At 48.1% G+C, this 13,143-nt stretch overlaps 1 protein-coding gene across 5 annotated transcripts in view; it reads right to left on the bottom strand.

Moving 5' to 3' along the window:
- Positions 1 to 729: 729 nt before the first annotated feature.
- The window catches only part of dusp8a (dual specificity phosphatase 8a), a 44,434-nt gene continuing 32,020 nt past the window's right edge, over positions 730 to 13,143 (bottom strand). For 4 of the 5 annotated variants that reach the window (XM_069685692.1, XM_069685694.1, XM_069685695.1 and 1 more), the window contains exons 4-7: positions 5,309 to 5,475; positions 5,039 to 5,198; positions 4,589 to 4,712; positions 730 to 4,295 (exon numbers count right to left, since the gene is read on the bottom strand). In XM_069685692.1, the coding sequence (XP_069541793.1) occupies positions 3,077 to 4,295; positions 4,589 to 4,712; positions 5,039 to 5,198; positions 5,309 to 5,475 (1,670 nt within the window). In that variant the 3' untranslated portion in view covers positions 730 to 3,076. Of the gene's footprint in view, positions 4,296 to 4,588; positions 4,713 to 5,038; positions 5,199 to 5,308; positions 5,476 to 10,700; positions 11,472 to 13,143 lie in introns of those variants that run through there. The other variant, XM_069685697.1, reaches the window with a different exon arrangement.

Genomic DNA, 13,143 nt, shown 5'->3' with positions numbered 1-13,143 from the left:
GTGGAAGCACACTTCCCAGGTATCCAGACAGTGTTGCATGTGTGACGTCCACGGTTGGCTCCGGTTGTAACTCTTGATTTTCCTCGTTGACAGTCTCTTTCCTTTGTAGACTGTTTTCCTTCATCTGAGCGTCACATTTGTTTCTTTTTCTTTGGATTTTCACTTATTTTTGAAGTTGTATCTGTAGTCAGCGATCTTTTCTTTGTTTGTTCAGCCATAGTAGATTACTGTTTACTCACAACACTTGCAGAGACCGGAAAAGCAGCCGCTTAGCTCCGCCTACCCTCTCTGACAGACCAACCACTGCTGGCTGATGGAAACACGTCACTAACTGGGCGCTGCTTGTGATTTTCTGTGATTCATAGGCTCAATCACCATTGTGTTATCTCATTAAGCAATAGTGACTTAACAGACATTTAGTTACAAGAAAATCTTTGAGAATATTACTTTAACAAACTATATTAGCAGTAATTTGGTGTAAAGTTCATAATAAGGCAGGCATTTTAAATTATTCATCGGCCCATCAGCATATGGCAGCATGTGGCTGTCTGAGTAAAAAAATCAATGAAGCTGTGTTGTGTGTGGTCAGAGTGGAGCTGTTTAAACACAAAATCAATGCGAAGACTCCAGGATGTCGTAATGTGTTGTTTTTCTGTTTGGTGGAGTTCCCTCCCCGGCCCCGTTCAGGCACCCACACAAGCACACAAGAAGAAGAAGCAGAAGCAGAGAGGAGTTTGTATTTTGTCATGTCTGTATTTTTGTCTCATTTTCACAAAACATGTACAGGGGAAGGAAAAGCCTTTCAATAGAACCTGAGGTATTTTTGCGTCAAGCAGCCTAAGGTATCAGGATTTTCTTTTAAAAACTCATCTAGTCATCAGTGTTCTCTTAGATGCGTTGCTATTTACACAACATAATAATAATAATAATAATAATATAATAATAGTAATAATAATAATAATTCGATAACAACAATTTAGCAAATGGGACAGCCTGCATCATCTTTGTTACATGTCATAAATAATTCTAACAACATTTCTGAAAAATATAGGGAGGAGGGGGGAGGCTGCTTGAGCCTCGAGGGGGGGATACGGGAATCTATCTGAACTTACTGTAGCTGCAGCAGCCCAAGGTCAAAGGTCAGAAATCACCAGAGAGAAAAGCTAATGGAGGGTCAAAGGAAAAATAAAACACATTTTTTTACATTATAAATAAATAACCATCTCGCACCAGGAGAGCAACGTTTTCATGTCTGTCACCTCAACGTTTGAAGATCCTCTTTTTTTGTCTTTCCGTTTTGTTTCGCTGTTTTTATCAAAGCTTTGGAAAATAAGGAAATAAGAAAAAAAAAAAGACAGAGAGAAAGCGAGGGAGCTTTTCGGACATGCATTGTGCTGATGTACCAGCAGCGGTGTACCCTGCGCCGGGCTTGGCTCACTGAAAGATCCCCTGAGAATGAACAAAAAGATGTGTGTCCGGCCTGTGTTGTGCGTGTGTGGAAGTAAGTGTAAGTGCATACAGTATAGGGGGTGTGTGTCGGTTTGTTTCAGCTTTGGTGGGACGAGGATGATGATGCTGATGGCTCGGAAAAGTCTTTAAATCTCTTGTGCAGGACCCAGCATCTGTTTGCATATAGTTGTTGTTATGCTACTCTCATGAAACAGAGAGATGATGTTTTACTGTATATGAGTGATCAGTGCGTGTGTGACTCCTACACCAACCTTTTTAATTCACACTTGAGTCCTCGATTGTGATAAAACCATGAGATTCTGTACAGCTCTCACTAGCTGGGTGTAGCATTCCTAATTTCAAAATAAAGGCCCTTTATTTGTACTTACTGCACTCACTTGAGTATTATTTTGAAAGGGTGTGAGGGGCAACTGAAAGCAGAAAAGTGCATTTCAAAGGTCATTCATCACTCTCCCCAAAGAAGGAACAGCACATATTGCTTGCTTGAATTTGTTGAATGTGTGTATTTGTTTGTGTGTGTTCATAAATACCATACAGCAAATAATAATAATAATAATAATTCAACAAAAGAAAAAAAAAAGAAATAAATCCACAAAACATTATATTATTTCTCATTACCAGAATGAACCAATACAATAAATTAAAACTATAACTGAACAAAAAAATGTCCATTAGGAGTCCATTAAAATTGCTATATATATTCATATTGTATATATAGTATTTGTCTGTCGTAGTCAGCCTTTCTGGTGCATGCTCAGTGGTGACTGGGAGCAGTGGGAGGGGGTTTAAAGGGGTCTATAAAGGATCCCGAAACCTCAGTCCCATCACGCTGTTAACACTGGAAACAAGGGAGCCAGAGTCAGGAGAGACACGCTGTGCTTTATGAGGGAGGGGGAAGAGACACTGTCCGTCGCTAAGAGTCTTTTCAGCAACAAAACGCTGAGGATCGTTCATCGTGTGACTCAGTACCGCCTTTAATTTAAGTCCGTGGGATCACGAGACAGTGCTGCTGCAGAGCTGGGTGTTGTTGTTGATGCACAGTCTGTATTAGGCAGAGCCACTGGGAAGGGGAGGGGAGGAGGGGACGTAGCCGTGCGAGGTTTGAGGCTTTCCGACACATGTAGAGAGGGGGCTTGGTTCAAATCACAAGCTGTACACCCACTGAAGCACACGACATCTGACCGCAGGCAAGCAGTGTCCAAACTCTGTCAAAATAAGGGTTTGCTATATAGTAAGGATGCAACATGACACTCGCTCTGGGTTGTTTCTTTTTATCTGCGACAGAGCTCAGAGGAATTAACAGTTTCAGTACCTTCAGTCGCCCCCTTCACCCCAGACCTCCCAAAGACTTATATTCTGGTTTGTGCGACAGTTCTGGATGGTCTGCTAAGCACCGTGTCACAGGCTCTGTCCACGTGAACGCTAGCTCGCGGGCTAACTTTTCACATTAGCTCTCTGCTCTTATTTCTATTTGTCCATTTCTCAGTGAGAGTCTTTAACACTGTCTGTGAGGGGAGCACAAAAAAAGCCTCGTCACATGTCCTCTTCTTGCACTCCTTCTAACCAGGTCCATTTAAGGGACAGCTCCGGTCATGTCCATTATCTGTCAGGATACCTCGATGATCTCCATGCTCCCAGAGAAGCTTGACTGTTTCCCGATTTTCCCCAGTTCTTCCCGGGATCGCGTCTCGGAGATGCCGTCCTCGAACTCCATCTGACAGCTGCGTCTCTTGAACTGCTTCTCCGATGCCGGCCCGCTGTTGTTCGCACTGTTGGACGACGACTTGGACTCCCGGTGGTCTCTCTGCGTCTGTGGCACCGAGGGCTTCTCCCTCTGGGATTTTTCTCGTAACCGCACACCTTCGCTGCACCCAAACGCCACATACGCCGAGCTGCTCCCAAACCTCACCGACGACTCCTCTCCTCCTCCGCCCCTTCCTCCTCCCAGCTCCATCCCTCCCTCACCGCCCTCTTCTACCCCGAAGTGCCAGGGGGCGTCTGTGGTGGGGGTGACGGGAGTGACGGGAGTGGTGGCCTGGACAGTGTCTCTGTGTTTGGTCCACATGGCCCCGGACCCCACAGTGGGCAGGGAGGGGAGCGACAGGAGCAGGGAGCCCTTCAGGTTCTCGTCCGGGCTGGAGCTCTTGTGGTCCAGCGACAGGCTGAGGGTCTGTGGAGGTTGGTGCGGTTGGGAGTGGATCGGGGAACTACCGGAGTGCTTGGGTTTCCTCCTGGGTCTGGATGAGGAAGAACCAGAGCGATGGACTCCTTCACTTCCTCCAAGCCCACCAATGCTGCCCCCGCTGCCTGGTGAGGGGAACGGTGAATCTGAGGGGCTGGGGCTGTCGAGGACGGGAGACTGGGAGCAGACACCGTTGGAGGTGCCTGTTCCTGGGCTGTCCAGCTTGCACAGCTTGGGGACGTCTTCAGAGTGTGTGGGCGCCATGCTGGGGCAGCGGGGACTGCTGGGGGAGTAGACGGACTTAATGTCCAAAGAGAAGGAGCGCTTAAGCCGGTTAGTGTCCATGATCCTCTCTGCGGAGAGGTGCAGGCCGTTGAAGCCTTGCTGGAGGGAGGTGGGTGAGGGCAGCTTGGGCTCCTGGGGGATGTGAGGCTCCGGTACAGATGAGTCATAGCCGCTGCGGTGGCCGTTCATCTCGAAACCCGTGCTGATGCCGTTGACCTCCGAGCTTTGCTTTTCAGAGATCTTGTCATCAGTTGTGGAAGTTAAAGCTTGCAGCAATCGCAGACCCTTCTCAAACTCCAGAAGCTGACCCAGGAAGTTGAAGTTGGGGGATATGGACGGTCTTCGGTCCTTTACAAACCTGTAAGGAGGAAAATGTTGGAAAATATTAGTTAAAGGAAAGCAGTTTTAACAGGGACACTCGTGTTAAGGATATGAGTTCTATGTATGGGAAATATTTTTAATGTCAGTGTTGTCCAGGGCAAATCAAAGCCTTTTGTACACTCATTACCATGGCAACAATTAAACAATTTGATTTCCCACGACTGGGGGGCGGCTAAGAAGATCGTCTAGCGTTACATTCAACAGCAACTTTCCTTTTTACTGGTGTGACACCTTAGATCAGCTGGTGCTGAATGGGAGGAGTGAGCGTACCTGTAGGCATCATCTGATGACAAGCCCATTGTCTTCATGATGTATGCGATGGCGATGGTTGCTGAACGCGAGATTCCAGCCAGGCAGTGCACAATGACTCTGCAGTTTGACACCTTAGCTTTGTCTGTCGGGGAGAAACGAGTAGGTGTGAATACACGTCTTAAACACAAAGTCTTTGGAGACAATCAACGTCAAAGTGACATTTCCTGAGCTAGTACTGGGGGTCACCTGAACGGATGTGCTCTACCTGACGCTATTGTTAGCTAAGCTGCACGTGAGCGTTTATAGAACGTGACAATGTGCGGATGTGTCGGATTGAATATCACGGCATTCTTCAACACATAACTTGAGATGAATTCACTTCCTTAAAGAGACACTTCCCTCTGTATCTGTTGTGCTTTCTACTGGTAATGTTCAACTTCAATCCAAACACTTTATGGTTCTTCTTACCAATGAATTCATTAGTTTTGTCCAGCCAGGGAAGCAACTTCTCGCAGTAGTTGTCATTAACTGGGATGCGCATGAAGTGGCTTTCACTGATGAAGTCTGGCTTGGGGCAGGTGTTGCTAGCATTCAGCACGTAGGTGATACCATTCTGCACCATCAGATCCTGCAGAGAAAGAGATCAAGAGGGAACGTCAAGGTTTGGCCACTTATTAATAACAACTTTCCTTATATGATTGTGATAAGGATGAGCTAAAGATGCTGAATAAAATCTACCTTGTTGAGGACGTCTTTCTGTGAGCCCAGGTAGAGGTGTGGCAGGATGCGAGTCGGCCCTACGTTAGCCACAGGCAAGCAGGGCTGGGACAAGCTCATAGGCAGAGCAGTGGCAGGTTTCCCCTCACACAGGCCGGGGAAACAGGAGGAGAAAGCAGCAAAGCCGCCTGCAGAGACATAAAGAAGGAGAGAACTGGTTAGGTACACTAATGGTTTTTCTACAGAGCAGTCAACAAACACACTGGGGATGCTGAAAAGACTCCCATGAACTCATGAGGAGCATTGCATCACCATTAGCCGAGCAGACAGACGCTCCAAAGGCTTTCAGGAGAGAATCTGGGCTACAATGTCTGGGTCCTGTTAGTGCAACAGGGGCAGAATAGAGGCTCTCTGTGCTTCTGTGTGCGAGTTAGGTTAACTGCAGGGCGGCCAGGAATGTGTGCGTCTGGCCCTTTAAGAGGCAGGCGGCTCCACTTTTGGCATATGTGTGTGTGTGGCTCTGTTTCCTGCATGAGCTCATGTCCTGTAGCAGTGCATTGCGTCAGGGTGGGGGAATGAGAGAGGCCACAGGTGCAGGGCCAGGACAGAGGCCCAGTAACATCCCCCCGACAACCGCGCACACACACACACACATGCAGACACACACATTAAGACTTGATCACATAATCTTGCACTCAACATGTGCTCAATATTCACCCTCGCTGTCTTGCCCTCACTCCTTCACACACACACAAATATCCCTGTCATCATTACTCTGCAGTACCGCGGTTGTATAACTACAGGGTGGGGGCCAACGAGAGGAGGGGGGGTTGTGTGTCTGTGTGTGTGTGTGTGTGTTGAGGAGTGGGTAATGACCTCGCTGAGGAGTATGTAGCATAGAGAGGAGTGCTTCAAGGAAACCCTGAGCCCCACAAAGGAGATTAGAGCCTAATCTATGTTCAGCCCTGCCTGACCCAATCTGGGACGAAGCACACACACACTCACGCACACACACACACACACACACACACACACGGTCATTGAGTGAGAGTGAGTGAGACATGACATCACTGGTCTAAAGTAGCACACACAGCACAGTGCAGGCAGGACATTGCCTTCCGTTGTAACACACACCCAGCTGCACTATTCATGTAGCAACGCCTGGCAAACACACACACACACACACACACACACACACACACACACACACACACACACACACACACGCAGAAAGCACACAGTGTCAGCACAATGGACTGTGCACTCGACAGATATGAGACCTTAAAAGCTGCAGAATAAAGTCAGAAGACAGCAGCTTTTGGTGCTCACAGCTCCCGAGGCTGCCTGCAGCCTTGTGACCGAATGCTATTCTGGGTGCACTGTCCCTTTAAGAGCAATGTGAAGAAGGGCTGTCTGTTTCCAGCTATTAATGGCAACCGGCGGAGCAATGACATCAGCGCTCCTCATGGGGGGTGGAGTGGAGGGAAGGGTAGATATGCAGAGAGAGCGATCAGATGACTTACAACATACAGGAAGCAAAGACGGCGAGTGTGAGGGGGTAGCTGCTGCGCTAGCATGTGTGTATGATCCGACCTTTTTGGATCAAACAGCCATTTGTAGTTCAGACTGCCCTCTGTACAGCTTCTTTCTAGTGATCCTATGGGCGGTGCTGCTCTGACACTAATTCATAAAACAGAGGGAGGAAGGGTTGTTCTTTGAAGGGTTTCTTCCTGGTTGCTCAGTTCCCAAGCTGCCTCTACACACACACACACACACACAAAGAAAATAAATGGTGCTACATATAGCCCCCACCGCAGGCTTATATACTGTATCTGTGTGAGGAAGTGGCGTGTTCCTGGAGACCCTTAAATCAACAGGAAGGGCCTCACGTCACGCAGAAACCATTTCCCTTTCTGTGCGAGGACATTGTTGGAGAGTTGTTAGAAGCACAGAAGACAGGACGTTCCACCGCGGAGACTTTGTGTGTTTGTGTGTGTGTGTGTTTAACCCTGAAGAGAAAGTGTGTATGAAGGGAAGTGACCTCATGAATGAAAACACACTTCTAAAAATACTTGCCGTTTGATCTCCTGTGCGTCTGGATTAATAATTACGAGCCTGATTACTGTATCTGACCTCATCGCGTGTAAAACAAACATGAAACCGGCAGGAAGGCCGGCGAGCAGAGTGAGTAAGGGGTTACTGGCATGACGGGAGACTGAAGTCAGAGATAAGAGAGCAGGACTGAGTGTGCCTGCCTGCTTTTTAAGGCCTATTGCATTACAGCGACATTACGTCAACACAATTACAAACACCTTCCATGTAGTCAAAGCTCTACGCGGCCGCCGCTAATGGAGATAGCGTGTTATTGTCACCTCGTCACCTGACCCCACTCTACTTAAGGTTGCCATGAGGAAGGGCAGTGATGTTGATGACAGTTGGCTCGCCGTCATGTCCCCCTGACTGCTGTCAAAGATGGAATAAAAGAGCACACACGCACAACCCCCGAGGAGACATGGCCTCACATTCTCCAAAAGACAGGGATGACACATCCGTCCATTCCAATCTAAGCACACAAGAGATACACACAAACACGCTGTAGACTCACACTGAGGTCACTGAAAATACCCTGTGACACGCACCAGGCCAGCTGTCCGTAAAGATGACATCAGAAAGTCAACAGGGACGGATGAGTTCACCTTCAGCGGGATAATCAGCAGACGCTAACACACGCTACATTAAACCTCATTTTGTATCAACAGGTGGTTTCGTGCGTTCAACAAAACCCTACAGTTTCAGTGTAACCTGAATTGAAACACATTTACCGCAAAGGAAACCCTACATGAAGAGATGAGATCATCAGCCACAAAAAACCCCATCCAACCTTTTCATCCTCGTCTGACTCGATCACCTTTGTCGTAGAGCACTACCTCATGTATCTCTAACTCTTGGAAAAATCGACTTGGACGGGAAGTGACTAACCCAATTCTGAACACATGCTGTAAAAAAAAAAAAAAAAAATGAGAAGAAAAAGAAAATGTTTGGTTGGAAAGAAAACACACACAGCCGGGAAAGAGGGCACTGTGTCGCCATCGGCGCAGCTAGCCAGCGCTGACTTCCTTTTTCCGTTTTCCTCTGCCCACTTCATCACTTATGCAACTGCTTTTTTTCCCTCTCTCGCCCTGTCAGAGCCGAGCACTCAGGCCTCCTTTGTTCGCTGGTTGTGAGTGGCGGTCGTTCATTCTTAAGTCATTTCCTAACTTAATATTCATGTTTGAGTTTAAATCTTCAGGTTTTTATCTAAAGAAGAGGAAAAGTTTGTGTTTTTACAGGATATTTTTAGGACCAAATTCTGTCTTTCTGCGGCGCGAATCGATGCAGAGAGCTGAGAGATGAATGGAAGTGGAATCCCGGAGATATTGAGCGGGCGAGCAGAGACACACAACACCTGCCTGGCTCTTCTGGTTAATGGGGAGCTCTGCTGTTACATCACTGCTGCTGGTACAATTGACTGCCTCGTCAATACAGGCTCACCCCCTCCCGCTAGCCTGTGTGTGTGTGTGCGTTTCAGACTGTGTAGCTTTCAGTTGCCCTCTTTAACTTGTCTGTTAATAGAGAAGGGACGCACACACACACACACACAAGTCAGGCGTGTACATTCACACACACACACACAGCCTGGGGGCATTGATCTGCCTGAATGAGCACTCTGCACCCCTCCATCCCTCCCTCCATCCTCTGTGGTTCATATCGGGGGAGACATGACGCCATCCTCTGTGCCCCTCCAGCTGTCCCCTCCACTATGAGGGGACATTAGCATCTCAATGTGAACCCCCCCCCTACCATCCCTCACCCTCCAAACATGACATCATTGCACACATGTCCCACTCAGATCCACAAAGGCTGAGCTGCAGCCTGGAGAAGCGGTGTGAGTGTGTGTGTGTTTTAGAGCGGGCCACATCTGTCAGAAATGTGTGGATTGACGGACCATTGAAGAGCGATTGGGATGAGGTCATCGCTCTTCATGCAATGGCCTGAGGTTGCCGATGACCTGCATGGAATGACTGTATGATTAACACGTCATCGAGGCTGATGGTGAAACTGTTTATTGTTCCTCTATCTCAGTGGAAAGATAGCGGGATCAAAAGCTGCTTCAGCAGTACAGTGCGATTGCATTAAAGGACCATAAACCCTCCTGTAATTAACACGCTTTCACAAGTCTGTCTCCACAGAGACGTGTTGAAGCACTTCAAAATAACCTGCGACAGACACACTTCTATTTTCACCTACTGACGGAAAAGGTGTGATTTATACTGCTCGCGCTCTCCAAGGAAACCTGTTTGGGGTAAACTGCACATGTGCACACACACAAAGAAACACACCTGACAGTGTGAAGAGGGGCAGGTGTGGAGGGCAGCTGTGCTAACTGCTCTGAACCGGCTCTCTGATAAGCTCTGATACGCACAAAGCATCCACATTTGCATACAAACTTTCCACTCATATTCCCATTCATTTATGGCCCAACGGATCCAACTCCGGATCTGCAGTGCTGAATAGACATTCTGTGCAATAGCAATGTAAGTGTGCTGCTTTAAAGACAGATTCTTCCACAGCAGCACGGCTCTGCATTGCCTCATCGCTCTGTGTGAAAGGTGTTATGTTAAACACCTGCAGTGCACACTGCACACATATTGATAACACAATCTCCACAAGACTCCATTCTGCAGAGGGAGGGAGTGAGCAGGAGGGAGAGAAAAGCCAAGAGCAGAGGAGAAGAAAGAGAAACAGAAAGAGCCTTTGTGACAGTTTTACATCTCAATGACCACAGGCTGAGAGAGCATGAGCACTATGTCATACCGCGGGTCACGGCTCTCATTCTTACCCCCCTGAGCCCTTTTTCTCGCTTCTCTTTCCTCTTCATTGCTTCTCGTTTTCATAATGTCATCCTCTTAATCCTCCTTCTTCCCTTTCTGTGTCTCTAAACACATTAACTGCGCAAACAAAAAGGTGGGAAAACAATTAGCTTTTTTGGCTGGGTGCTAGCGGCGTATTCTTTTAGCCTGTTGTAGCAGCGAATCTCTCCATTGATCCAGTGCACGTCTTTAAAATTCAATTCACATCTATCTTTCATTTGCAGCACGCCTGGACTGGAATACTTCAGTACCTGAGAGCCCACTGTGCCTTTGTACTCATCTGCAGTGCACAACACATCATCAGAGGCTCCCTTATACACAACAGCTAAATGAGCAGCAACTTCTGTCTTCAGCATGTATCACTGTAACATCTGTACACAAAGGCCTACATCCTCAGCATGTTACTACCCAGAGAGGGATGTTCTCATATCCCTTATTTACATGAACACACACACACACACACACACACACTTCTCCTGCTCAGGGTCCAGGTGGATACACACCTCGTAGCTCTCTCCCCTCCTTCATTCGGCGGACCCTGATCTTCAGCCTCATGTCTGTGTCCTGCAGGTCCGGCCAGAAACAGTCCTCCGCTGGGGCAATCACCACATCCAGCGGCATCCCCCAGAACACACTCTTGTCTCACTCTCACACACACACACACACACGGAAATGTTCTGGTGCTCCTTTCTTCAGGGATGGAGCGAGCCCAACGTCAGAACAAACCAACAAGAAGTGTCCTCCTCAGAGGGCTGATTAAGGTGAGTCCACAAGTCTTAAGTGTAAAAATCCAAAGTAGACAAAAAAAACTCCTGCTGGTGCTCAGGTCGAATCTGGTCCAGTCAGCTGTTCCAGAGTCCAGGCGGTGTCCCTCAGGGAGCCGACCTAGTGCCACAAAATAACTAGTCCACAATGTCTGTGAACAGGATCCTCCAGTCCACTTTAATCCAATGCAACGACCACAGAAATTCCTAAAATGCTTCTTCAGTGATTCTGTGGTTTTGTGACGAGCTGTCGCCCACAGAGAGCAAGAGGACAAACTAACGTGAGTCTGTACGTATAGACCAGCTGTAATCTGCCTGCAGCTGGTTACAGAGCGTCTGTGTGTCTCTCTGAGCGCTCTCTCTGTCTCTGTGAGTCCACAGCCAGAAGAGCAGCCCACTATTGTTGTGCTGCTCCGCTCTCCCTGCCTCTCATTCGCTCAGTCGCTGGCTTACACTCCTCCCTCTCCCTCCCTCCTCCTTCTATCTCTCTCTCTCTCTCTCTGCAAAGAGGATGACGGAGCTGCACTCTCTCCTCGAGCTCTGGGGGTGAATGAGCTCACTTGCCGTGAGCTCAGACTCTACCCTCCCTCCCTCCCCCTCTCCCTCCCTCCCTCCCTTCCTCCTCTGCTACCTCCCTTGCTCCCTCCCTCTCTTGTGGAGCCAGAGCTCCGTCATAGCTAATGTCTAAGGCATGTAACCACATTCCTTACTCACCCAGCAAATATGCGGCCACCTCAGGGGCCTAGCTGTACAGCAGAACTCTATCAGGGCAGGATGGAGGCGAAGACGCAGCTATCGGGCTGGTTAGCAGGAACTTACACACGGCGACGAGACTGAATAGACTCTGTTGTTGATTACAGGGAAAGCTTGGCTTACAGAAAGAGGCTTGTGTTGGTGTGCAGGACAATGTGCTTCTGAATATGAGAGATGATGTTTGCATATCTGCTGAGGGATGATGCTTTCCTAATGCCCTTTTTGTCTCCATATTAAATTCCTATTAGATAATAAAGATAATAAAGTAAAGTATCAGTTAGAATCTGATTAGGTTGATTGCCTTAAATGTACTGTAGCTTCACACAGTGCAGGGGGGATTAAGACGGTGTCAGTGTGCTGAAAGCTGACTTGTCTGATGGTGAGGGAATGTGTGAGCCTTCACCGTGTTTCCTGCGCTGGTTCATGTCTAACGCGCCTCTGTTTCGGCACTGTTTGAGGAGGAAGTGAGAGGAGGAGGAAGCTGCAGAGAAGGCAAGAGGAGAGAAAAGAAAAAGAACAAAAGCAGACAAAGACTAGAGGTGATGAGAAGACCAAACAAGCTTGTGGTCGGCAGCCATCATCGGTTTGACAGGCCACAGACTCCTGGTACTTTACTATGGAATGACAAACATGTAGGCCGCAAGTCCGGCTATGGAAACAAAGAGGCTCAGGACTCGATATAACCGCTGGAGGAGACGCGATGTGAACTCAGAGTTAACTCATTTATATGCAAGTAGAGCGCTGCACAACTAAAAACACTAACATTTAAGCGTCTGTCATCCAAACTTTTGTTAGGAATAAGTAGCTCAGATTCATTAAAAGGGCGCCTGGTGTCAGTAGGTCAGTCATACATCTCTCTGACTGTCTGCACAGTCTCAGGTTGAGACAGCACGGCGCTCTGATCACATTCAAACCAGGTCAGAGGGGCCTCAGATACATTAAGTCATCGCCCACTTTCAAAAAAAGGGGCAAATAAGCTTATACAAGATGTGCAGTGAGGGGGGCCAGCTGCATGCTGACTGACTGACCTCATCTCATCACTGCAGACCCCTGAATGATCACACACGGGTGAGAACAGCCTTACGTCACCCTCTGTTCGACCGCGGGTCACTGAGAGAGGGAGCGGAGCAGGAAATAGGTCACTTGGCGATGATGAGCTTTGTGAAAAATGCAGACAGACGTTGGTTTTTGGGAGGATGGCGAACCAAGAGCAACACTTTTCCCCTTATCTGCAGCTGGTCGGAGCAGGTGTGGCACTCCACAGTGGTCAGCTGGGGTCACTACAATTCAAACACAACTCTGAATCCACACCTTTGTTTTTTTTTTCTGGCTGTAAAAGCAGCTTTTGAAACGCACGACTTCCTAACACCTGCGAACCCACAGCGGTGGACGCCAGCAACAACAAGGCAAAGTAGCCGCTGATGTTTTA

The sequence above is a fragment of the Semicossyphus pulcher genome, unplaced genomic scaffold (genome assembly GCF_022749685.1).
Source record: "Semicossyphus pulcher isolate SPU_LCO1_2020_fin unplaced genomic scaffold, fSemPul1.0.p SCAF_8, whole genome shotgun sequence".
NCBI lineage: Eukaryota > Metazoa > Chordata > Actinopteri > Labriformes > Labridae > Semicossyphus > Semicossyphus pulcher.
The sequence above is the reverse complement of the archived record's forward strand: the minus strand, read 5'-3'. Positions and strand labels throughout refer to the sequence as shown.